We start from the raw sequence: 26,028 nt of genomic DNA on the forward strand, positions 1-26,028 counted from the left end.
TCAATTTTATCTCCGTAATTTGGGTAGTTTTGCTTTATCTATTTTGGCAAATACACAAAAATGTGTTCAATTTAGCCGTCGGATTTGAATTTTTCGTGAATGTATCAGAAAACTCAAAGGAAAAAAAACTTTTTATTTTTATAATAGCATTTTTTGACTTTTAAGTGTAATTGATTAAAAAGTAATTACAAATTTTATTTTCATATAAATCTTTTTTTTTTTTTTTTGTATAGATCAATCAATGTTTTAAAATACAATTTTATTATAAAATATAAATAAATAAACAATAGTAGTAGTTATTAATCAATCAATCATAGAAATATTAGTAATTGTAGTTGGTAGAAGTAATATAAACAATAATAAGACATGTCGAATAACGGCGAACCAAAAGTAGAGAGATTAGATCTCGCATATCGGAGTATGGTTGAAATAAACCCAAAGATTATCGAAAGATTTGGATATAGTGTTAGAGAATTGGATTTAACATCTAATCATCTAGATAAGTATGATCATGTTTATTTCATTTGATGATGATCCGATGATGATCATGATCATGATGATTATCAACATGATTCTAATAATAGATTATTTCTATTTTCAAAAAATAGGGATTTACATGTTTTAGAGGGATTCAGACAACTTCATACATTGGTTTTAGATGATAACAAGATAACACAACACACTAAACTACCTATCATTCCAACACTACATACTCTCTGGGTGAATAGCAATTTGATTACAAACCTGTCTGTGTTTGTCGATCGTGTCAAAGATTCGTATCCTCAGTTGAAAACACTCAGTATGATGAAGAATGAAGCGTGTCCCAACTTCTTCAATGGACACACTCTCAAGGAATACAAAGACTATCGACTATACGTTATAAACAGAATTCAGAGTTTGACCATTCTCGATTCCAGTCCTGTGACTGCCGATGAGCGAAGTGAAGCCGCGCGAATCTACGGTGGACAGGCCAACGTGCTGGCGCCAGTCACCGTGGTGGCGACCAAGGCGGCACCGGAAGTCGAAGAAGATCCAAAGAAGAAACGTAAGGATCTCGCAAAGAAGGAGTTACTCGACAAGGAAGCAAGAAGAGCTGCACGTACCGAACGTCGCGCCAAGCGTGCCGAACGTCGCGAACTCAAAGCAGAGCGACAACTCGAACTCGAAAAAGAAAAGATCGAAAAAGAGAAAGAAATTGCAAAGAAACAAGATGAATTTACAGATAGTGAAGGTGAAGAAGATAATAATAACAATATAAATGATAAACAAAATGATATAAAACAACAACAACTTAATAATAATAATAATAATAATAATGTTTCCAATTCAAATGATAAAGTTTTACCAGTGTTCTCAAGTCATCAATCACCACTGGCTGTTATGCCACCTACTTTTGCAGGTAGAGGAACGCTGGTGAGTGACGATGCCGACGACGAAGACGGTGGACTCGCCAGTGAGACCGATGAATCGGATTTACCTGTACATAGAGTGAAGTCAGATGTTGTACCATTGCCACCACCCAATGCCAATCGTATGCCATCTGCTGACAACGATCTCGACGAAGACGACGATGATACTACAAGCTCAGAGTGGTCGTCCGACGAAGATATGGAGAGTGACAATGAGAACATCAACCATACCCTTCCAACTAGATTGACCCTCAAGGATCAGTATTACGCTGACGAGGATGACGATGACGACGATGAAAGTGAAGAGTACCTCGATGATGAATATGAGATTACACATTATCCAGTGATCAGAAGAAACAACATGTCGAATCCTCCCCAATAACAGTAACATACTTTAACTTAAATTATTAAAAACAAACATTCAAAAATCAAGTTAATCAATTCATCAGTTCAAGTCAATCCAACCAAACATATAACTAACAAACAAACAAACAACCAATAATATAAATCAAATAGATGATAAATTTAATACCAAAATTTTGAAAATGAACTGAAAATAAATTAAATTTGAATGATAAAACTTAATTTTTATTTTTTGTAGAGTAGAACCACAATAATATTAATATATAATCATGTTACTATGGTAATAAAAGTTTAAAAAATATAAAATATTAAATTTATTAATAAAACTGTATCTTGTTGCTTGAATTATTGGTTAGTATTTTGATGACGAATTTTAGTGGTTTGGTATTTGTGTGTGAGTGTGTGTTTGTTTAATTACTGGAGACAGACCTTTTTTTTTTTTTTTTTAATTTGTTGTTTTTGGCTGCCCCTTTTCAGAATAGTATTAATTAAATTAGAGTTTTGTATAATTCAGTATTACAGAATACAACCAATATATTTGAAAAACTTTCATAAACAAAGTTGTATTATTTGAAATTTAATCTTCGAATACCTTCAACAATAACAATAACATCATCACACATCTATATTGATGCCACACTAGGTCGTTGGATGATTGGTGGTGGTAGTAGTGGTGGTAGTAGGTGATGGTAAGAAGTGTTGATTGATAAATCAATGATTGGTGTAGAGGTTTTTGGATGTTTAGAGGAATCTTTGACCATGTTTATTCATCATTCTCAAAAACACCCTCAACTATTAATTTAATGATTAAAAAAAACTGTAATTTTTGATTCCACAATAAAATAATAATAACAAAGGCAAGTACCAATAAATATTGAATACAAATTTAATTTATTTGGCAAATAGGCATCGGTCATAATTTTGTTTGAAAATAACAACAAACTAATAATTGTTTTTGATCAAACAACAACAACAACAAACAAGGATTTATATTTCTCTTTTTTTAACACTCAGTTTCCTCTGAAATTTATAGGGAGTGGGTAGTGATATGATCAGATTTATACAAAAATTAAAGGTAAAATTAGTTATACCTTATCAATCTATCAATCTATCTATATATTTATAAATTTGATATTCACATCATCAAACACACACACAACACACAACACATAACCCACCCATTCCAGTGATCACTACCACCACTACCCACTCACTCCCACTACCACTACCACTACCACTACCACTCCCTACTCTATAGGCAATCTAATAATTTGGTCATACATTACTACCTCTACCTACCATAAATCAATGTTTCTACCTCTCTATACCTACATCATATTATTATTATTTCTATATTAAACAAATTCAACTAACACTTTCTCTCTCTCTCTCTCTCTCTCTCTCTCTCACTGACTGAAATAAAATTCAGAAATTGAAATAGAAAATGCTGATAATGATCATATTATAATTGAATTAAACAGTAATATCAATTTTACTTTTATTAATTTAACTATTTGAGTAACAAAATTTTTAATAATTATAAATTTATTTATTATTAATTCCAAATCACACAAACAACTAACAATCAAACTTATTATTATTTAAACGCCATCCACAGCAAACAAAAGAAAAATCAACCAATCAATCAATTTTACTAAACATAAAAAATAAAATAAACAAATATATAAATATATTTTTATATGTTACTGTTGTTAATTTCGACCAGCCAATAAAAAATTCAATAGTAATATAAACTCAAGTGTAATTATTTATCGCTAGTTATATATCTATGTTAACATGTTTTGTGATGACACTCACTCATGCTTTATCTACGCTTGGATCTGCCATTTACATCCATAAATATACTTAAATCTAGCTTAAACCTAAAAATAATCAATTATCATACACACTTTCAAATCCCACCTTTCATTCTCATTCGATCACTTTTTGTTTATAATAATACCAAATTAATACAACAATAAAGAAATAAATAATATTTATTTGTTTTAAATAAATAGATTTTAAATGATATAAAAGAAAAAGATAAAAGGTTAAGAAAGAATTCTTTTTATTTTTGATATTTATTTTATTTATTATTTTCATTTTTATTATTTATTAATTAATAAATTAAATTCCACCTCATTTCATTTTATTATAATAAATAATATTTTATTAAAAACAAATTTATAAAAAAACAAAAATATCAAAAAATAAAAAAGAATAAAATAATATCAATATTCTTTGTGATCTTGTCTGAGATTCATTCCCTTAAACAAAATAAATATCATATCACCACGATCGTAACCTCCAATAGAACAACATCAACTACCACTAACTAATTTCATACTTTGTCAAATAAAATAAAATAAAAATAAAAAAAACACACCTTTTTTAAAAAAAATACCACAGCCACTACAACTCATTTAAAAAAAGCAATTTTCAATTAATTACCAAAATAAATATAAAAACAAAATAAATTGGAATCTACATTTATTCAATTTACCACAATTTTATCATTTTTGCAAATTTTCACTTATGTACATAAATTGACACCAACATCTTAACAACCAATAACAAACATAACAACAACAACAACAACAACAAGCCAAACAACTACATCAGTGTGTGTATTGTGTTAATTATATTTATTTATTTATTTATTTTTAAGCAAAATATTTCTTTTAAAAGATTTTTTAGTCAAGTCTATAATAATTGTTTGGACCAACACCACCAATTCCACTTACGCAAAGAGAAAGAAAAGAAAACATAACAGAACAGTTAAACTAATATTTTATTAAATAATAATTATAGTATTAGAATAACAACGACAACAATACTAATAATAATAATAACAATACCCAATTAAATAATTTTATTTATTTATTATTTATTTATTTATTTTATTTATTTAAAACCTAAAAACTATCTATTTATAATCAAAATAATAATAATAATAATAATAATAGTTGAAGTCAATCAATTTGAAAAGTTGGGAAAATAAAAGATGATTAGTAATCAAATTCATAGCGTACCACCACCACAAACCACCAACACAATGAATCAACAACAACAACAACAACAGCAACAACAACCACTTTATAGCAATGGAAATGGCAGTAGCAATTCACCTTTGAATGGTTATACAACTGTTGGTTTGGGTGGAGATTTTATTAGTAACAATGTAAATATAGGCGATATCAATAATGTAGATATGTACAATCGAAAAAGAAAAGCGGAAACTGAACAAATTATAGAACAACATTATCAATTACAAGATCAACAATTACAATCACAACCACCACTACCACAGCTATTACCAACACAAACACAAACTCAAATACAAACTCCAACTCAAACACCACCACTACTTCAACAACCACAACAACAACAACAACAAACAATACAACAAGCAAAACCAACTACACCACAATCATCATCACCCACACCACCAAATGTAGATAATGCGACAATCAATGCACCAGATTCAAAAAGAGAAAAACCAACCGAGATCGAAAAGATTGTAATTTACACTGATGGTGCTTGTCGCCGTAATCCTGGACCTGGATCGTGGGGTTGTCTTATTTTCGAGGGCGACAACATAAAGACACTCGACGAGCAGACTGCCAAGTCACTGTGTGGAGGTGAGGTCAAGACAACCAACAATCGTATGGAGCTAATGGCAGTGATCCAGGGACTCGAGTATCTGGGAAAGGCAGAGAAAAAGAATGCATTCATCTACACCGACTCGAAATACGTTCAACAGGGTATCACTCTCTGGATACAAAAGTGGATCGACAACAGCTGGCGAACCTCCTCCAAGAAGCCAGTGAAGAACGACGATCTCTGGAAGACACTCCACCAACTGAATCAATTACACCAAATCAACTGGAACTGGGTAAAGGGGCACTCTGACAACAAACTTAATAACGCGGTAGATAAGATATGTAACAAGTATCTCGACGAAAGATTTCCCGAGACAATCAGAAAGAAGTGAGAGACGAGACAAGACGAATAAGAAAAAACAAACAAAAAAAAAAAAAAAGAAAAAAAGATAAACAAAAAGCAAAAAAAAAAACAAATGAACACTTCCATCCATCAACTCATCCATCAATCCAACCCCAACCAACCAAACCTGTTAAATAACAACACAACCTTACGCAATCAATAATATTATTTATTTATTTAATAAACCAAAGAAATCTATACAATATCATCCATCCATTTTATTTATCCTTTTATCACTTTTGATACAGTCCATCATTATATTTTATAATTGATAAATTTATTTGTTAAGTTTAATTATTATTTTATTTTATTTTTTATAAAATTCTAATAACACTTTACTTTAATTTTGATTGAATATTTTAAGTAAGTATTATAAAACATATTGTTTAAACATTGACCTGAAAATATGATAATATAGAAAGAGTTAGAATTAAATGAAAAGTCAAATCAAATATATATATGTATGATGTTAAATCTACTTACCTGAATACAGGTTCGAAAGGAGATCCCTTTATCTTATCAGTATACTTTCCAATACGATCTGGGATCTTCTTTCCATTCAAAAGATATTGAGTTAAATCATTACAAAAGTGATTGCAGTTGTTTTCAAAGGCGTCATGACTACCGACAGGATACTTTGAAGCAGATAATCCATTTAAAAACTGTGTGAACTCCTCCTCTGTTTTTTTGGTTCTTCCCAAAACTATTTTCTCACTTAAATTTTCTGATCCATATTCAGTTTTTCCCTAATGATGATGTTGATTGAACAAGAATATTAATTACTATTTTATATCTCCATATGTTTGATATTTACAGCTTCAGCACTCTTGACTCCTTGACCAAAGAAATATTCTTTATTGAAGACAGCTATGCTGGTATGATATAGTCCCTGAAGATCTACACCATTTTGTTTGAGAAAATTTGTTGCCAAACCTCTACTTAAATCATGTACATAAAAACTGACGATTTCACTCATTTCTCTCACTCTAAGTTCCTATTATTATATAATATTTCTATAAAGTTGGTTATAATATTAACAAATTAATTTTTGAAATGAAATAAATAAATAATAAATAAATACAGTTATAAAAAGTTTGTATTAATTTCACATTTAAATTGTTAATGATGTACAAATTAAAGTGACTGTCTAAATAAAACAAAGGTTAGGGGGTTGTTCATTTTTTAAAAAATTAAACTGAGAATCTGTGTTCCAATAAGATATCAGTGTGAACCACAATAATTAGTTTCTCATGAACCAACAGATATAACCAATTCAAATTTAACCTTTATTTTGTTATTAAAGGTTATCCTTTCTTTTAACCAAAAAAAAAAAAATATAATAAAAAAAAAACACAAAAATAAAATGATTATCGTATTAAATGTTTAAAGAAAACACTAATTGATCACTTTTTTAACAATAAAACTATTACATGTATAAGCTTTTTATCTTGATATGTAATAATCAAAATATAATATATTTTGATCAATGTATAACTTCAAGTATGCGAATGTGAAACTTTATGCACGAACAAGTTAAAAAAAAAAATGAAAAAAAAAAAAAAATAAAATTCAAAAAAAAAAAAAATGTTTTCGTTAAATTCATAAATAATAATAAATAAGATAAATTGTTTTTTCATTCTGTTGTTCATAATTTATTTATAAATATATTTTTATTGAATATTCAAAATTGTGTGGGGTGTTTGTCAGTCAATTCAATAGAAATAGAATAGAGATTGAAAAATATAGAGTAATTCATAGAATAGAGATTATATTATATTGTTTCAAAAATAAAAAAATAATAAAAAATATATACAGGACAATGGAAAGTTCAAAATCACCTTCGTACTCACCGAAATCACCGATTTCATCACCTGGTAAAATCGATAATGACTACAACGATGACAGTCACCATAGCGACAGTGACAATAGAAAAGACAGAAACAGAGATAGCAGCAGCAATGACAATGACATTGACAATGAACACATCGATGGAGATGACTATGAATCCAGACAAATATTAGAAACTCATTCAAGCTTGAACGATGAATCTAATGGAAATAATAATAATAATAATAATAATAACAATAGCAGCAGCAATAACAATACACTTTCATCATCTTCTTCATCTACAAACAACGAGTCTATTTTGTCAACTTCAACAACTACAACCTTATCACAACAATCCAACAATAACAACAATAACAATATCAACAATGGTGGATCTGAACAAGGTAATCTGTTTGTCAATTTCTTGCCTAGTACTGTCACAACCGAAGATTTGAGATCGATGTTCTCTGCTTTCGGTGCCATTGAATCGTGTCGTGTAATGATCGATTTGGTCACTGGACAAAGTAGAGGTTTCGGTTTCGTCAAATTTAAAGATAATAATAATGGTAATAATAAGTTTGAAAATATCTATCTATCTATCTTTTTTAACAACAAAAAACTAAAATATCGTTATCATCATCATCATCTAATGTTTAGCAAATAATGCAATCAAAGCAATGAATGGAGCTAAAATCGAAAAGAAAACACTGTTGGTTCGTCATGCCAATGTGGAGAACAGCGTCACCACTGGTGGTGTGGCACCGCATGTTGATGATGCCAAGGCAACCAACAATCTATATATTAAGGGACTACCATTGAGTTTTACACAGGAGCAGTTGAATGAATTCTTCTCGGCGTACGGTACCATCCTCGAGTCGAAGCTGCTCTTGGACATCACCACGAACACCAGTCGAGGACAGGCACTCGTTCGTTTCGCAGAGATCTCATCGGCCACCAAATCCATCAAGGCACTGACCAACTATAAATTCCCGGGTGCCGACAAGGTCGTCATTGTCAGATACGCCGACAACGAAGAAGAAAAAGTACACAAACGAATGAAGACACAACACAAAACCAGATCCAATCTCAGATTTTCACCATACCCATCGCCAACTACAACTCCTCTATATCCTGCACCAACTGCATTCTATCAAATGGTAATTAACATAACTAATAATTATAATAATAATAATAACATTACTTATTTTAAATTACTAATTATATTTAAAATTCTATTGCCAACATAACTATAGTCACCTGTTATCGGTGGACTTGGAATGGATCCAACCAATCTTTATATATATAATCTGCCGGCAGATGCCGATGATGCTTTGCTATACAGACTTTTCAGCCCATCGGGTGCAATTGCCAGTGTCAAAGTTGTGAAAGATCCAATTACACAAGCATGTAAAGGTAAATAGTTATAACATTGACATTGACATTATGATTACTAAATTAAATATTCTCTATCAAAACAAAAAAATAAGGATTTGGATTTGTAAGAATGGTTAATTTACAAGATGCTATAAATGCAATCAATTCAGTGAATGGTGTAACAGTCGAAGGAAAAGTATTACAAGTCTCCTTCAAAAAGTAGAATCAATCAAAAGCATTAGAGATATATATATATTTATATAATATTTATTATTGATAAGAATTAAATCGATATTTTTTTTTAAAAAACAAACAAAACAAAACAAAACAAACAAAACCAACCAAAATCATTAATCATAATAATAATAATAATAGTAAATATAATCAATAGAGTAATAACAAGACTGAAGAGGAAAATCAACCAATCCAAACAACTTATATAACAACAATTTCACTTAGTCGGTTCAGTGTTGAAATAATAATAATAATCATCAGTCAATCAATCTATCAGCAAACCCAGTCTTTGTTAACTATATATCAAAGTGGTACCAACAACATCTCTATCTATTGCTAACTTTACTATATATTAAATATTTAATATATCTCTATTTAAATCTTAATATTAGCTTTTTTTTTATTTTATTTATTATTTATTACAATTTTTTATATTTTAAATTTTTTTAAACTTTTTAAATTTTTTTTTATTATAAGATAATTATCTATTATTATTATTTTATATAATATAGATATATAGCTAGTTTCCTAATATTACCTTACCTTACCTGCTCTACCTCGGTTTAAACTTTTTTAAATAATATAATTATTAACTAAACTTTTTTATACTTTAATATTTTTTATATTTCTTTATTTTCTAAAAAATTATACAAAAAAAAACAAAAAACTTTGTTCTAGAAATAGACTATCTTTATCGTTGAAACTATGTAAACAATGTTTTAATTCTCAGAGATGTATCATTAACCTCATTGGTAACCAAGAATCTATCAAAAAAAAAAAAAAAAGAAAAAGGAAAAGAAAATGTAAGTAAATTATTATTAACTGAAATTATATTTGTTTTTTTTTTTCTATATGTTATTTTTTTCTTTTATAACAATACAGCAACTATAAAACTAAATATAACAAAAATATATATGTTTTTAATAAATAATTACCCAAAAACAAATGTGTTGTCTTTATAAATTACTTGATCGTCAGGAGTAATCAAATCACCATTTGGATAGATTCCAATGTTCCAATAGGATTTATAGTCCCTCAGAATTAATGGTTCTATCGGTTCTAACTGCAATTGTTTCACATCGTTTGGCAATCCATTGTGTAAAGTAACTTCATATTGGTTGATTGTATTGAGCACATTGTGATCGGAGAATGATTGTATTTTTGTAACTTTAATCTCTATTTTATCTTTTTGTTATAGTTTAAGAATTAATTATTAACTATTTAAAAAATAACAATCTCTTGATTAGTGAAAATAACTTACTATCTGAAGTACATTTTGGATTGTCGTCTACTATACAAGTTTGATTTTTATCACAGAGTGTTGGGTGGGCAAAACAATTATCTTGGCCATCTAATTGCTGTAAATCATAAGCATTTGATAAAACAATTATTAATTGTAAGACTACAAATAATAAAGATAAATAGATATATTTTTTCATAATTCTAAATTAATTTGTAAAAAACAATAAACTACTACAACTAAAATTGATAGATAATCTTTGTAGATTCAACAAAAACAACAATATTTTGTATATATACTCGTAGGTCATCTAAAAATTACAACTTATTCTTTGTAAACAATGTCATTGTCACGGGTGGGTTCTAAAACTTCAACCTACAAAAACTAATTAATAAATTTCCTTTTTTATCTTTGTGTATGTTCACAACACACACACATAAAAAAAAAAAACAAATAAATATAAAACAATTTCAACCGACAATTGTTCTAAATAGATATATTTATTAAAGTATTCTTAATCTATTATATTTTTATAGAAAGTTTGTTTGCAGGAAGACACCAATATCATTGGAATGAAATAATAATAAAAAAAAGAATTACAAGTTGTATTTGTTTTGTTGTTTTTTTACTTAACAAATAATATGTTTTATTCAAATTAGTTTGTTATTTTTTTAGTTTCTTTTGTTTATTTTGTTTTTGATTTTTGATAGTTTAGATGTGTTGTTGCTTGTTGTTGTTATTTGTTGTTGTTTGTTGAGAAGTTTAGTGTTAGTTCTATATATAGAATTATTTATTATTTGATTATTACAACAATTTAGGGAATTGACGATTACAAAGATATCCACCACGTAATGATTGCTTGACGTTGGTCTCAAAAGTCTTACGATTATCTATCATGAGTTGAGCGGCCTCCTTGTTCAAAGGATCATCGGGATTTGGCTCCAAAAACAAGGTCATAAGACCGAAAATGACAGTACCAATGTTGAGTACTGGCATCCAATCCTGTCTTAAAATATTGAGACAAACATGACCTTCTAAGTCAATGTTTGGATGATATACAAGTGTGTCGCAGTGAACCTTGGGTGGATCGTATGGGTAGGTGTTTGGAATATTAATTGAAAACTTGAATGTCGCACTCTGATACAATCCATCAGTTGGTGTAATGTCTAATTGGAAATTGAGAATGTCGTTGGTGTCTTTGAATGTAACTTTGCAACCCAATGGTACTTCCATTTCATCGACATCTATTTAAAGTTTTTTTTTAAAAAAAAAGAAAATAACAAAACATAAATAATGATTGTTAGTTTGTTTGTTACAAATTACTATACTTTTACTGTAAAACAATATATATATATATATTGCTATTTAACTATTATAATAGATAGATTACCTTTTTGTGCACGTAATTCAGCAGGGTTAGCTCTCTTACCACCAGTACCAACATCGGATGATTGCTTGGATTTGAGTGAGAAGTAACTGTCCTTTGATTTTTGTTTTCTGATCTCTTTGAGATCGTTTGAATTCTGTCTCTTGACTTCGGTCACCTCTGTCTGTGTTGATGGTGCTGTTGATTCACCAGTTCCGTTTGTTGCTGGTGTCGAAGCGGCAGCTGCAGCTGCTTGTTGTTTCTTTTGTAATTCCTTTAAACGAAACATATTTTTGTTTGTTTATCAAATATAAAAATATAGATTATAAATATATATATGTATGTATATAAAAGAACAAACTTTCTAGATCTAACTACTACTACTACTACTACTACTACTTCTCGCTCTCCTCAATCTCTTCTCTTTCTACCACTATAAATACACAAGATATAATAATATAAATATAAATATATATAAATATATAAATAGTATTATCTCAATATTGAAAAATTATTGATAATAACAAATTAAAAAAAGAAAACTTTCACTTCAAGAAAAAATAGAAATTTAGAATAAAAAAATAAAAATAAAAAAAACAAATTTTTTTAATATTTTTTAAAAAAACTTAAGATAAATCTATCTTATTCTTTTTTTTTTTTAATTTTATTAATTATTTGTTTATCATTTTTTATTCATATTGATTTCAAAAGAATCTTATAACAATCAAATAAATAGGAAAATAACTAATTTTCTTTGTTTACTTATTTTTTTTTTTTTTTTTTTTTTTTTTGTAAATATTGGTAGAGAACCAAAACAGAGAACATTGGATATTGAATAAGTACCTATACAAATAAGTTATTGAAAAAGTTGAGTTGATTTGAGTTGACTTTACATTAATTGGATGATAAAGATTTTAAACTTTTAATGGGGAAATTAGTTCATTCTACCATGTTAGTGAAAACCTCACCTCCGATTTTTAATTACTCCAATGACATAAATAGGATATTAAATAAAAAATTCAGTGTCTCGAAGTTTTGATCAAAAAACAAAATAAAACAACATCCGAGATAAATGATATTTAATATGTATGTAATAATTAATGACTGTCTTTATGAAGACGGACTTTAAAAATAACACAATTTCTTTCCAATTTTATATTATCATAAAAAATTTCAAAAAACCCAAAATGTTCAATTTAAATTGATTTTTTTATTTTTCAAAAAAAATTGCTTTTTTCTTTTTTTTTTTTTACAAATTGAAAAGCACTCTTCTCTCTCCTTTCAAACCCACCACCATCAACAACACACATTCACTAACTTTATAACAATAAGAGTATCAAACTTTTACAATTTTGTAATACCCTTAAAAAACAAAAAAAGAGAAATAAGATTTATTCGCAAGGATATCTGTATTTATTTCATCTTTTTAATTTTTTATTTATTTTCATAATTAGTAATTGTTAAATTAAAAACAAAGAACAACAACATATAAAAATATACAGATAATTAAAAAATAGATAGATATTCTTTCATTTTTTTAAAATAGAATTTATTTATTTCAGGTAGGTAATAAAAAAACAAAATTATATTTAGGTTAGATTTTAGGTTAATGGTTGGTAATGATCGAAAATGAATGATTAAACGAATGAATGAGTGACTGAAATTCAAGTGTTATAATCATTATTGGTACAGGACAGACAGTAACAGTAACAGTCTACAGTAATAATAATAATAATAGTAGTACAGTATTAGAATTTGAAGTATTGGCAATTTTGATAGCACAAAAGTCGAAAATCAAAGTGAAATCTCAAAAATTGACGACATCCGGAATTATGTCACGATGATCGATCAGCCAATCAAAACAATAATAGGGTGTTCAACAAATTAATTAATACATATATTTAATTAAATAATAATAATAATAATAATTAAAAGTAATAATAAGTAATATTTTTCAAATCATCGACAGAATCAATGAATTGTTAAATTTAGATATTTCACTTAAAAAAACAATCAAACAAACAGTGAACCTAAAACTCAACCCAAAAAAAAAAAAAAACAACACTAAACACTAAACACAATCTCACCTTACCACAGTCGACTTACACATTAAGAGGTGCAACAACCTAATATTTTTAATTAATTTATTATTTTAATTAATATAAATCAAAAAAAAAAAAAAATAGAAAAAAAAAAACAAAATACTGTATTTGCATTATCGTATCATAATCATAATCTTAATCATATATATATCATTCATACTGCCATATATTTAAAGAACAACTCTAATATTAGAGCAAAAACAATTCGATATTAGACATACATTTTCCTTCCTTTATATTATTATTAATAATAATAATCTATTAAACACCATCCAAATTAAATTATATAAAAAAAAACAATAAAATTAAAATATATCATTATATAACACTCACATCAATAAATTTTCAAATAATAATAATAATAATAATAAATCACAAATAAATTTAAAATAATCATATTTATTAAATTATCACCAAAGTTTAGTTTGGTTTGCTTTGTTATCTTCCACATTTTTTTGTTTTGTTTTGATTTTTTTTTTTTTCCAACAATAGTATAATCATCCACACACTTACCCACACCCTACAACCATCTCTACACTTCAAATATAATTCAATCCAATTGTTGTTTCTAGAGTAGTAGGTATACCTACTAATATAATTATCGTTTATTTGGGTTATCTACCTACTTATTTTTTATTTATATTTTAATAATTATTAAAATATTTATATAATTTGAAGATTTTATTGTTTTTTTTTGTTTTGTGAGTTTGTTTCTCTTTTAGTTAGTCATTATCATATGATTTATGATTTTAGTTTATATAATAATTAATAATAATAATAATAATTGACACATATAAATCGATTTCATCATAAATAAATCAATAATATAATAGTTTTAGTAGTAGCTAATTAGAATAGTAGAAGCAGAACAAGATAGTAAAGCGAAAAAGAAACAGAGAGTCAACAACAACAACAACATTGATTTTGGAACATTCAAGTTTACAATTCAGTTCATTCATTTTCAATCGACCGACACCTAGAAATCAACCAATTCATTGATGACAGATTATGTTTATTAATGGTTATCCAATGATTAATTAATACACACATATAGGAAATTAGAGATAGAGTTGTTAAAAGTGAAGTTTTAATGGTTAGAAAGTCGGAATTTATAGATAATATACGATCACTGCACCACTTATCAACAAGAACATAGAAAGAAAGAAAACAAAAAAAAAAAAAAGATTATATATATATATAGAGCTCTATTTTGGTTTGGCAATTTGTGAAAGATTATATAGGTTAAATAGATAACAATCACATAAGACAAGCTAATCAATGAGTTATAACATGCAACCTCAAGATGGTCAGTAGTAATACAATCAAATCCTGATCATTGATTGATTGTTAAGATTGATTGATCGATCGATTGATAAGTCCAAAAATGAACTAACAATAATCATAACATCATAATCATCATCATCATTTTACAATACAAAACAGAATTATATGATGGATCTGAAAGATGGAGATTTCCTTCTACCAACGAATTTCCAGAACCACCAGCATTTAAAGGATCTATAAAGGTGTACCCGAGTGGAAAGAGCACTGGTACCACCTTGAAGGTGCCAGTAAAGACAACGGCACCACCAGCAGCACGTCCAATCTCGATGGCTCCTCAGCCACCAATGGTTCGTCCACCACCTCCTCAACCGGGAGGACCACCACCCGCTCAACCACAACGTCCACCACCTCCTCATCCCGGTGGACAACCTCACGTTCCACCATCGCAACCACCACGTCCACCCCCTGGCGTACCACGTCAACCTCCACCTCACACACCAGGTGGCGGACCTCCTGTACCACCAGGCAATCGTCCACCTCCACCAGGTGCACCACGTCCACCACCTTCTACACCGGGAGGACCACCTCCCATTCCAGGAAGTTCGCGTCCTCCTCCCGTTCCAGGTGGACCACGTCCTCCACACCCAGGCGGACCCCCAAGTCTGCCAGGCGGTCCACGTCCAGTAAGCGTCAACCAAGGTGGCGGTGCTCCACCCAAGCCAGAGCGTCCTGTCTCACTGCGTCCCGGACCACCACCAGTACCAGGTGCAGGAGGTGCTAAAGTGCCACCTCGTCCACCACCCTCAATGAATGGAGGTCCCAACGGTACACCACCACCAAAACCAGGTCGTCCAACACCACCACTGCCACCACGTTAACAACAACAATAACAGCAACAGTAAAATCAAAATATATATATAAAGTGAACAGTAACAGTAACAACAGCAGCAGCAATAACAATAACAACAACAGCAGCAGCAGAAGAATTAGTATCATCCAACCCAAACAACAAACATTATCATCATCATCATCATCATCGTCAAACAAAGAACAAAACAAACAAATGTACACTAGGTAGATATATCATCCCGAACATCAATTGGAAATGTAGAAAGAGAGATAGAATGCAAAGACTCGAGAGTGTTTAAAAATCACTCATGAACAAAAAACAAAAAACAAAAAAAAAAAAAAACAAAATAAATTATTCTTATAACAAAATAGGTGCAATGCTTGCAATCATGATTATTATTCTCATTCACATGACCTACTAATTGTTATAAAATAATCTATCTAATTGATTCCGATCAACAACAACAACACTGATCGGATTCTTTCGATTCGCAACAGATGCTGTTGTAATTCCCAAGATATTTAAAAATAAAAATAAATCAAGATAAAAAATTTTGAGTAAAAAAAGTAAAAATTGAAAAATTGAAAAAAAAAAACTAGTTTAAGATTTATTTGGGAGAAATCATCATTCGTAGTGTCTCAGTTTCTATTCATTCCACTCACTCACTAAATATAGATAATCAATTCAAATTCAGTTCAATTCAATTCAATTCAAATCAATACTTAATCAATCAGTAGTGTACATTGGAAAATTCGATTGTCCAGCAATATTCCAATATCCCAGTATAATACTGTAGTTAGTGACAGAAGTTAAACAACAACCAAATTCAATTGACAATAAGATCATATAGTTAGTATCTATATCAAATCATTCAAAGTTCAATAGTATAGTTTGTGGTTAGCTATTGACTATTGAATACTCGAGGACCTGGTTCTAACATCTCTCTTGTAACTCTATAGTCGACTATTCAAAACAGAATTTAGATATATAGAGATTAGCAGATCGGATCGATGCTTCAGAGTGTTCAACTTCAACAATTGAATGAACCATAGTCATAGCTATACAGATTAGATCGATCTACAACAGTTTACAAGAGATATGGTCAATAATACTCGTTAATAGTCATAGTCAAAAAAAAAAAAAAACAAAACCAAAAAAAAAAAAAAGATAAATCAATAGTAACAACATTGAATGTATATAGTTCCAATTACAATAACAATAACAATAGAATCGTAAAATCAAATCAACCAATCAACAAATCAACAAACCAAAGAAAGTAAACCAAACACTGTATATCGTTTCGCGCGAATTACCATCTCAACTCAAAGCCAACGCCAACTCCAAATCAAATAACAAAATCAAATTCAAAAGCAAGCTTTGTAAGTACTTACTTTTATCATTCAACTCATAATAGTTAGTTATATGTATGTCTTTCAGTTTGTTGTGTGCACAACCAAAACAGTGAATTCACTGTTTCATAGATCACGTGATTACCGTCTCTCCCTCTCTATTTATTTTTTGCTAATTTCTAATAATATTTTTTTTAATTTAGTTTTTTTTTTTTTTTTTTTTCAAATTTGGTGGGTGGGGGTGTTTTTGCAAACAACAATATTAATTTTTTTTAATATTTATTTTTTTTTAATATTGTTTTTTTTTTTTTTTTTGTTTTTATATTTATACTTTTTTTTTTTTTTTTGCATATATGTTTTGCGCAATATTAATATTACGGTCACACCCATTCAATTTCAGCTCAACTCAACTCAACTCAAATCTAATCAAACTCTACTTTAATGATTAACTTGATTAATCAGATTCAGATTCAATTTCAATTTCAATCTCGATAACCATTTACATCTTCAAATTCATTCACAGTTGACAATTGAACCGAGTAACCAAAATAACTCTCAACATTCATAGATAGTTCAACATTGTTTATAATTGTGCTCAATAACAACAATAACAATAACAACATAGATAGATAGTTAGAAATAGATTTCTTTTCGAAAAAAAAAAGAAAGATTTAACAAAACAAAAAAAGTAGTTAAAATAATATTAATATTAATATTTGAATCTCTATTGATTGAATTCAATAGTAGATATTGTATAGAACACATCAAAAGAAGTAGTAGTCGTTAGTATTCAGTATTCAGTAGTCAGTAGTTAGTAATATAGAATGAGAGAAAAGAGTAAACCATTTAGAAGTCTGACAGTTGATACCACTAGTGCGACTTGCAATGGATCAACTACAACGACAACCACTACAACGACGACAGCAACTGTGACAATGTCTATAAAGAGTGAACCTACAGCTGTAGGTTCTTCTTCTTCAGCTAGCAGCTTGTCGTCGTCGACGTCTTCGTCGGCGTCCAGCTCCTCATCTAGTACAGCGGCACCAACATCCGATCCACTGACTTCACCATCTCAGAATGTACCAGGTATCTTTTTCCAACAGTTAATCATTCAACAACAGAATAAACAAAAGAAACGATCTTCGTCTTCATCCAACAACAACAACAATAACAATAACAATAACAACAACAATAATAATAACAATAACAATAATAATTTCGATAGTAATAATAACTATCCTATAGCAACAACAAAATTTACAAGACGTACTGCCAGTCTGTATAACAAGTCAGAGACAGGCGGTGCCAACTCTGCATCCAAGAGTGGAGGTGAGGAGTCAGATTATCATACTTCAGAGATGGAAGAGGAAGACAAGAGTCTAGGTGAGGAGTCGATGAACGAAGAAGACGAGACACCATCTTCAACCAACTATCTCAGAGGTAAACGTAGACAAGCACAACAACTGAATAACCAAAAACAGCAACAACAACAACAGCAGCAGCAACAACAACAAATAGATCAAACATTAGATGATTCAAGTGTAGAGGTAAGTAATTAAACAAACTACTCTCCAGAATACTACTTTAAACCAACACCACCTACACCTACTAACATTATTATATTTTTAAATTAAAATTAAAGAGAACCGAAGAAGAAAAAGAAGAACAATCATTAAGCTCCGTTCAAAAGCAAATCTTGAGAGCATTGAGAGCAAACAATGGATCAGCACATTTATCAACAATTCAAGCATTTTTATCAGATGTAAGTAGATACTCCTTTAAGCGTGTTGTGTTTATTTAGCAAAAACATTCTAATATAGAGTATTTTACTTTTTTTTTTTTCACCATTTAAATTTCTTAGAAATGGAAAAAACTGAGGAAAAGAGATGGATCGAGATATACGTATGATCACAAACGTGTCATTGCAGCGTCACTGTCAAATACATCTTCGATCAATCCACTGTTCCAACGTGACACTGACAAGGGTGAAGGATGGTGGATGATTGGTGCTCGTGGAAAAACAATCGATCTGGCCGATGTCACCGACGACGAGGACAAGAAATCATCGGAGGCCGACGATGACAACACCTGCAGCAGTAACAATGAAATATCATCGAGTGAGACAATGGCCATTGTCAAAGAGGAGAAAGAGAAGGAGAAGGAGAAAGATAAAGATAAACAAAAGGAGAAAGAACTATCAACCACCAACACAAACACCAACAACATCGACCAATCGAATGCAACATCTTCATCAGCAGCTACATCAATGTCGTCAATAGAGGAATCGAATAACAACAATAACAATAGCGATGATTCACCGTCATCTGTAAAGTCTGCAACAACCACTCCATTGTCATTGTCATCGTCAAAGATAAAGATTGAATCGACGTCGACTTCTTCATCGACGAGCAATAGCAGCAACGAATTGGACGAGACAGAGACAAAGAATGACAGTGTGGCAGCGCCACAAACCGCCAGCTCGACCACACCACAAAAGACCACAAAGATCAGCATACTCCCACTGAGTAGAAAGAAGCGAACCTCTGTCCAATCGAAACAAGAACCATCACCGCCAGACACTCCTGCAGTCACAGCCAAAGAGGAGACATCCTCAGAGTCGATTGAAGTCAACAGTGCTGAACTATCAAGTAGTAATAATAACAATAACAACAATACTCAAACAACAACAACCAACCATAGTAATAATAATAATAATAATAGTAATAGTAATAGTACCAATGGTAACACTCACACTCCAATCAGACGTAAATTCAGTAATAGAAAACGAAAGCAAGCAGGCGATGAAACATCGGATACCACTTCACCACCACTCAATATCGAAGATGATAAGATGGCAATTGACGATGCCAGTGGAAATTCACCTTCATCGTCCACCACCACAACCACCACCAGCAACACTGTCGATTCAACGTCGTCACCGACCGTCAAGAACGAGAGTCCCAACGATGCATCATCGGAAACATCATCAACAACAACATCAACCACCACCAAACCAATTCTACCGACAAAACGTGGTGCAAAGAAAGGCAAACTCTCACCGGAAATCGATACAAACAATAGCAACAACAATAACAGCAACAGTACGACGATTACTATCAGTAGCAATCGACCGATACGAGGCGGAAGAAAAAGCAAACAAACGACCAAACCATTTAAGCTACAAAACTCTGATGAAGAGGATGCCTCGACGAAAACATCCGATCAGAATCCGCCATCCGACGAATCCAATGATGAGCGAGACACAAACATGTCTGATGATTCTGAATCGTCCGATGAAAACGGTCTTATCGACGGTCCAACGCATGTCTTGGATCTAGCGGCAATGGCACTACAGGAGAACGGTGGTTCTTGTTCACTTTCAGATATAGTAGAGTATACAAAACAAGTAAGTTATTAACAGATGCCTAATCATTAATATTATACTTTTAAACTAATCATATCAAATCTATTACACACATATAGTTTTTAATTACACTTCATTGTACAATTAATCCCAGTGAGAAACTGGAAAAGATTAAGAGATCAAAGGTTTTGCCAGAGTTTGACGATCTCTATTTATGTGATATGATCGAGAAGGGAATGATAGAATATCCAACGAGATTCCAGAGAGACTCTAAGCAGGATTCAAATTGGCACATATTGAAATCATCGAAATGCCTTACTCTACGATCGGCAACAAGAACACTTTCACCTCCATTCCGACCACAGACAAGAAAACAAAAGAATCAACCTCGAACCCTAACAAGGACCGTCAGAAACGCCGCAAAATAGAATTAGAATAATAATCATAATAGTAATAATCATATCATTAACATGAATATTCATTGCAAATCATATACAATCATTCACCAATCAACCAACCAATTCAGTCAACCAACCAACCAATTAAATCAACTCCAACTCCAATTCCAAAATTTTCACACATTCATAAGATGACAAATATATTCTAGTTCATCATATAACCCAAAACAAAACACCTTACCCATAAGCAACCCAACCCACCAATCTAATCAAACCTCTTTGTTTAAATTCCATCCAACAACAAAAAAAAAAAAAGAAAAGGTCTAAGATTTACCTTTTTGATTAACACATAGATTCTTAACTTTTAGGAAAGCATATTTTATTCCCATGATTCACAACTTCCACTTTATATTCCAACAAACCAATTTCAAATGGCTCGCTCGCTCATCAAAACCCAAACAACAACCAACAACAACAACAACATGTAATATTTGATCATAAAATCTAGAATAAATTAATATATTTAAATCATTAAATTAAGTAAAGAAAAGAAAAAGTTAAATGAATATATATATTTTTAAATAATTTGTTTTTCCTTTTTTTTATTTGTATTTATTTTTAAGTATTATATTTGTATTGCGACTGATGGTAATTTTATTAGTGGTGATATCTTTATTGATAAAGACGAGAGTGATGAGAAAGTATGTTGTGATAACAGTCGAATTGGAAGCATAATTTTGTCTGCATTCTGCATCATTGGTGAAATCCAAATAAAGGTTGGTATTTGGTTGGGAATTCCAGTGACTATTATCCATCTACCATCAATGTCCTCGTCATCCTCGATATTCTGTTTCAGTAATCCTTGCATTTGCTGATCACTTATATTGACATAAACTATTTCCTTATTGTATATTGAATTATTATCTTCTAAACTATTTGTTGTTGTTGTTGTTGATGATGCTGATGTTGATGTTTGATTTATACAGGTGGTTGGTTGTTGTTGCTGTTTATTATCTTCATTCATACTACTAATATCAATTGATACTGGTGAAGTCATAAGAGCGAATATATCAATATAGTTTTTCAGAATAAACGACTCGAAATAAGCTATATCACTGAGTGGGTTGGCAGTAAGATAATATGAGTACTGCACACTGCATTGTGTTTCGTTGTTGATTGCATTCAACGTGAAGGCAGTGACACCCTGAAAAGTATTACTGATTCTCGCTCGAGATTGTTGAATTGTATAGTATCCCTGTGGATTCGATGCGTTCTTATCTCTAAGGAATCTAATGAATCGATTTACTATTACAACCGGTACTTTTACACCCATAACTTTTTTAATTTAAACATAAGAAAATAAAATAAAAAAAGAAAACGTTAGTTTTAACGAAAAATATTATCTATCTAAATAAACAACATGTCTATATATATATAAATTTAATATTAAACTTACGATTTGATGTGAAATCATGTATAGCTTGATAGGGTGTGTTCAACTTTGAGACAATCAAAGTGTGGCATAGGAGGTGCTCGCATTTGTCGATTTGCTCAGATGATGAGGAGCCAGTCAACAAAGTGCTACTGTAGATGTGCTCACAATGCGGACATTTGTAAGTGTTACTGCTGCTACTACTACTACTGCTACTACCACCCACACTGTGACTATTAGACATTGAACACTTTAAATCTAACTACTGAGAACGATGAATGTAATTAATTATTATTAATTTAAAGAAAAATAAAAATAAAAATAAAAAATCAAACTATCCAAATAAATAATGTTTATATTTGTTTATTAAAATAATGTATTGATAATAATGATAAGATAACGCTAGCTATTATAATGTTGTTTCTCTCAAAAGAATGTTGTTTTGAATTTTTTTTGTTTAAGATCTTAAGTGAAAAAAAAAAAAACTATTTTGCAAAAAAAAAAAAAAAAAATTCTAGAATGGAACAGATTTATTTATTTTGTATACAACCAACACACGTCTCTTATCAACATCATTTATAACTATATAAATGAAAAAGTTGTATTTGTATTTTTGTCAACTACTTTTTAAGTAGTAATTCAACTTTAATATTTGATCAAAAAAAATGCTTCAACAACAACATTAATGAAATCCATCATATAAAATAAAATATTTTTTGTTTGTTTTTTTTGAAATTTTTTTTTTTTTTTTTTAACATGTTACTGAAATTGAAAATTTTTGATGGCACAACTCAACTCATTCTTTTAGTTTCATCAATTATAATTAATACTTTTTCATATTTTTTTTAGATATTTTATTTTATGTATAGATAGGTAGAAATATTTTCTTTTATTGTATTATTTTATTTTAAATTTATATAATGTATATTTTTTTGTAAATGATGGAGCACTTTAATTCAGTACAATCATTTGATGACTTTCCCACGGAGAGGTTCAAGGAGCAACTAGAGGTTCTCTCAACTTCCAAAGAATCAATAGACAAAGCCACACAATTTGTAGTCGAGAATGTATCGGTCATCGATGACCTATTTGAAGTTCTCTTAAATAGAATGAGAAAAGTATGTGTAATGAGCAAAGTTGAAGAGAATTCAATCTTAAGAAAAAAAGAGAGAGGGAGAGAAGAGTGTAAGAGTTGTAAAGAAAAGATAAAGAAGGGAAGAGAGTGTTCAATATTTATCACTATTCTTCTAATAACAATAATAATAACAATAATAATAATGATGTTTAAAAAAAAGAAAAAGATAATAATATACTAATACTAATATTATTAATTAATTTATTAATAAATTAAAACAAAACAATAGAGCGCATACTCAAAGAGATTACCATATTTTTATTTAATAGATAGTATATGTCAGAACTGTCATTCCAAGCGTAATGATTCATATAGATCACTGATATCCTTGAACATAGAGGAAATACTACCACTGACGTTGCCCGACGATAATATGGAGCTGAAAAAGAAGAACAGAGACATAATTGAAAAGGTATTGTATTGAGAGCAATTCTACACGTATACGTGTTGCTTCTGCTGCTTCCTTCTATTTTTACTTCTCTACTCTCTACTCCACTCTTTTTCTTCTACTCACTTCTTACTCTATTATTACATATTGCCACCATCCATTCCATCACCATTACAATAGTCCTACGCATAAAGATCATATTTAGAGTAGTTTTTTTTTTTTTTTAAAAAAAACTGAAAAGATTAGATTAGTTTAGATAAAGATAAGACAAATTTAGAGAAGAGATAAACAAATGATCAATCAAAAAAAAAACAAAAAAACAGTTACAGTAGTTATCGTTAGATAGATTAGGCTTTGGTGGTCAGCATCATTCTTTGTGATGTTCAAAGGATTTAACTAATAGAACACTGTACTGTAATGCTACAGAAGAGAGAACTAAGCAGCCAACCCAACCAACCCAACCATCCAACTTATAATAAGTTGTTGATCCGATTTAAACAATATTATTATTATGAGTTTAATACATACATACATTATATCTATTTAGAGTATTTGATACAAATAAATATTTTTCAATTGGTTGTTATTATCCTTATTCTTTATCTTTATTTTTGAACAATCTTCAAAAAAACAAGTTAAGACAAAGAGAGATAGTAGTCTTATCTTTTTTCAGTGGATTTATAAATATATGAAGATCAATAAGTCAGTCATAACACCACAATAATAAATAATAATATTTTATTTCTCTCTAAATCTATCTTTTCTTTTATCTTTTCACTGTTTAGTTTTTTTTTTTTTTTTTTTTGGTAATAGGAAGTAGATGGCGGAAAGGAGAGTACGATGATGGTGATGATGATTGATCAACAGACATCAATCACCAACAACTAATATAGAATAATTCTAATAAAATTAAATAAAATTTTATTCTCTTTCTTTTAAAAAAATACATATTTATTTATATTTATTTAAACTATACTACGTATGTATAGATTTTAGGTATATGGGAGAAAAACAATATATTTGATGATACTTTACTATCAAAAGCAAATTCAATACTTTCAGGAACTATAAAGTAGGTTGTTTTAACATTCGAATATTGATCATAAATAACTTTACTTACTAACTATTTTGTTGTCTCTAAAGAACGAATAACAGATTGGTATGTCCAAACCTAACAGAGAAAGAGACCTCAAAGCTATTGAAAAAGATTGAAGATGATCGGCGAGAACAAAAGAAACGGAAATATCAGATTTTATTAGATTATCAACACCCCTTGGAAGAGTTTATCGAGTTTTGGTGTAGGCTATGTATTGCGTTGGGTGCTCCAAAGCAGACTGAAATCAATGACACCGACTATGTTACATATAACAGTTACAAAAAGCAATTCAAATTGTCCGATTGGTCATTCGACGATATCGACATGACAAACTACTATTTTGAATCGTCAAACAACAACAACAACAATAATGATAACAACAATAATAATATAAATTTTCACCAATCACATCAACAAAATAGTATGAATATCGATCAATTCAATTATAATACAACAGCAGATAATTATAATAGTAATAGTAATAGTTATCAAAATAATAATAATAATGTAGATTTTAAACAACCACAACAACAACAACATACAAACTTTAATAATAATGATAATAATCAACCTATGAATATAGATTACCAACAAGATAGGCCATATTCACCAAACTCCACTAGTGAATACGAACTTTTAAAAATATATCTACAAAAGATAAAGAGAAAATAAATTATTTTTTTTAATAGATAATTATCAATTATTATTTGATTATAGAATTTAATTTAGTTTTACAAAATAAAGTAAACAAAAATAATAATTATGATTTCATTAAATTTATACATTTATAAGAGTATAATATATTTTTATTT

The 26,028-nt window shown here is 29.7% G+C and overlaps 9 protein-coding genes across 9 annotated transcripts; 6 read left to right on the top strand and 3 right to left on the bottom strand.

The window, feature by feature from the left end:
* Positions 1-366: 366 nt before the first annotated feature.
* On the top strand, positions 367-1,791 carry PPL_08627 (leucine-rich repeat-containing protein; the record flags this gene model as incomplete). Its single annotated transcript, XM_020579435.1, has 2 exons — positions 367-503; positions 609-1,791. 2 exons carry the CDS (start codon positions 367-369, stop codon positions 1,789-1,791), a joined length of 1,320 nt encoding a protein of 439 aa, XP_020430110.1.
* A 2,985-nt stretch (positions 1,792-4,776) lies between these two features.
* PPL_08628 (uncharacterized protein) lies at positions 4,777-5,915 on the top strand (the record flags this gene model as incomplete). The annotated part of the gene is made up of 2 exons (XM_020579436.1): positions 4,777-5,471; positions 5,816-5,915. 2 exons carry the CDS (start codon positions 4,777-4,779, stop codon positions 5,913-5,915), a joined length of 795 nt encoding a protein of 264 aa, XP_020430111.1.
* Positions 5,916-6,147: 232 nt separating this feature from the next.
* Positions 6,148-6,753, bottom strand: PPL_08629 (C97 family peptidase; the record flags this gene model as incomplete). The annotated part of the gene is made up of 3 exons (XM_020579437.1): positions 6,148-6,175; positions 6,261-6,523; positions 6,592-6,753. The coding sequence occupies 3 exons, from the start codon at positions 6,751-6,753 to the stop codon at positions 6,148-6,150; spliced, it is 453 nt and encodes a 150-aa protein (XP_020430112.1).
* An 843-nt stretch (positions 6,754-7,596) lies between these two features.
* On the top strand, positions 7,597-9,201 carry PPL_08630 (RNA-binding region RNP-1 domain-containing protein; the record flags this gene model as incomplete). Its single annotated transcript, XM_020579438.1, has 4 exons — positions 7,597-8,170; positions 8,262-8,761; positions 8,858-9,017; positions 9,092-9,201. 4 exons carry the CDS (start codon positions 7,597-7,599, stop codon positions 9,199-9,201), a joined length of 1,344 nt encoding a protein of 447 aa, XP_020430113.1.
* A 337-nt stretch (positions 9,202-9,538) lies between these two features.
* Positions 9,539-12,107, bottom strand: ube2m (ubiquitin-conjugating enzyme E2 M; the record flags this gene model as incomplete). The annotated part of the gene is made up of 6 exons (XM_020579439.1): positions 9,539-9,557; positions 9,751-9,780; positions 10,148-10,388; positions 10,474-10,655; positions 11,261-11,696; positions 11,843-12,107. 6 exons carry the CDS (start codon positions 12,105-12,107, stop codon positions 9,539-9,541), a joined length of 1,173 nt encoding a protein of 390 aa, XP_020430114.1.
* A 3,103-nt stretch (positions 12,108-15,210) lies between these two features.
* PPL_08632 (WH2 domain-containing protein) lies at positions 15,211-16,082 on the top strand (the record flags this gene model as incomplete). Its single annotated transcript, XM_020579440.1, has 2 exons — positions 15,211-15,226; positions 15,364-16,082. The coding sequence occupies 2 exons, from the start codon at positions 15,211-15,213 to the stop codon at positions 16,080-16,082; spliced, it is 735 nt and encodes a 244-aa protein (XP_020430115.1).
* Positions 16,083-18,227: 2,145 nt separating this feature from the next.
* PPL_08633 (uncharacterized protein) lies at positions 18,228-21,730 on the top strand (the record flags this gene model as incomplete). Its single annotated transcript, XM_020579441.1, has 6 exons — positions 18,228-18,365; positions 18,507-18,950; positions 19,046-19,165; positions 19,265-20,809; positions 21,534-21,649; positions 21,712-21,730. 6 exons carry the CDS (start codon positions 18,228-18,230, stop codon positions 21,728-21,730), a joined length of 2,382 nt encoding a protein of 793 aa, XP_020430116.1.
* A 60-nt stretch (positions 21,731-21,790) lies between these two features.
* PPL_08634 (uncharacterized protein) lies at positions 21,791-22,841 on the bottom strand (the record flags this gene model as incomplete). Its single annotated transcript, XM_020579442.1, has 2 exons — positions 21,791-22,500; positions 22,622-22,841. The coding sequence occupies 2 exons, from the start codon at positions 22,839-22,841 to the stop codon at positions 21,791-21,793; spliced, it is 930 nt and encodes a 309-aa protein (XP_020430117.1).
* Positions 22,842-23,538: 697 nt separating this feature from the next.
* Positions 23,539-25,940, top strand: PPL_08635 (uncharacterized protein; the record flags this gene model as incomplete). The annotated part of the gene is made up of 4 exons (XM_020579443.1): positions 23,539-23,782; positions 25,117-25,192; positions 25,492-25,838; positions 25,906-25,940. 4 exons carry the CDS (start codon positions 23,539-23,541, stop codon positions 25,938-25,940), a joined length of 702 nt encoding a protein of 233 aa, XP_020430118.1.
* Positions 25,941-26,028: the final 88 nt, after the last annotated feature.

The sequence above is a fragment of the Heterostelium album genome (assembly GCF_000004825.1).
Source record: "Heterostelium album PN500 unplaced genomic scaffold PPL_scaffold9, whole genome shotgun sequence".
Taxonomy (NCBI): Eukaryota; Evosea; class Eumycetozoa; order Acytosteliales; family Acytosteliaceae; genus Heterostelium; species Heterostelium album.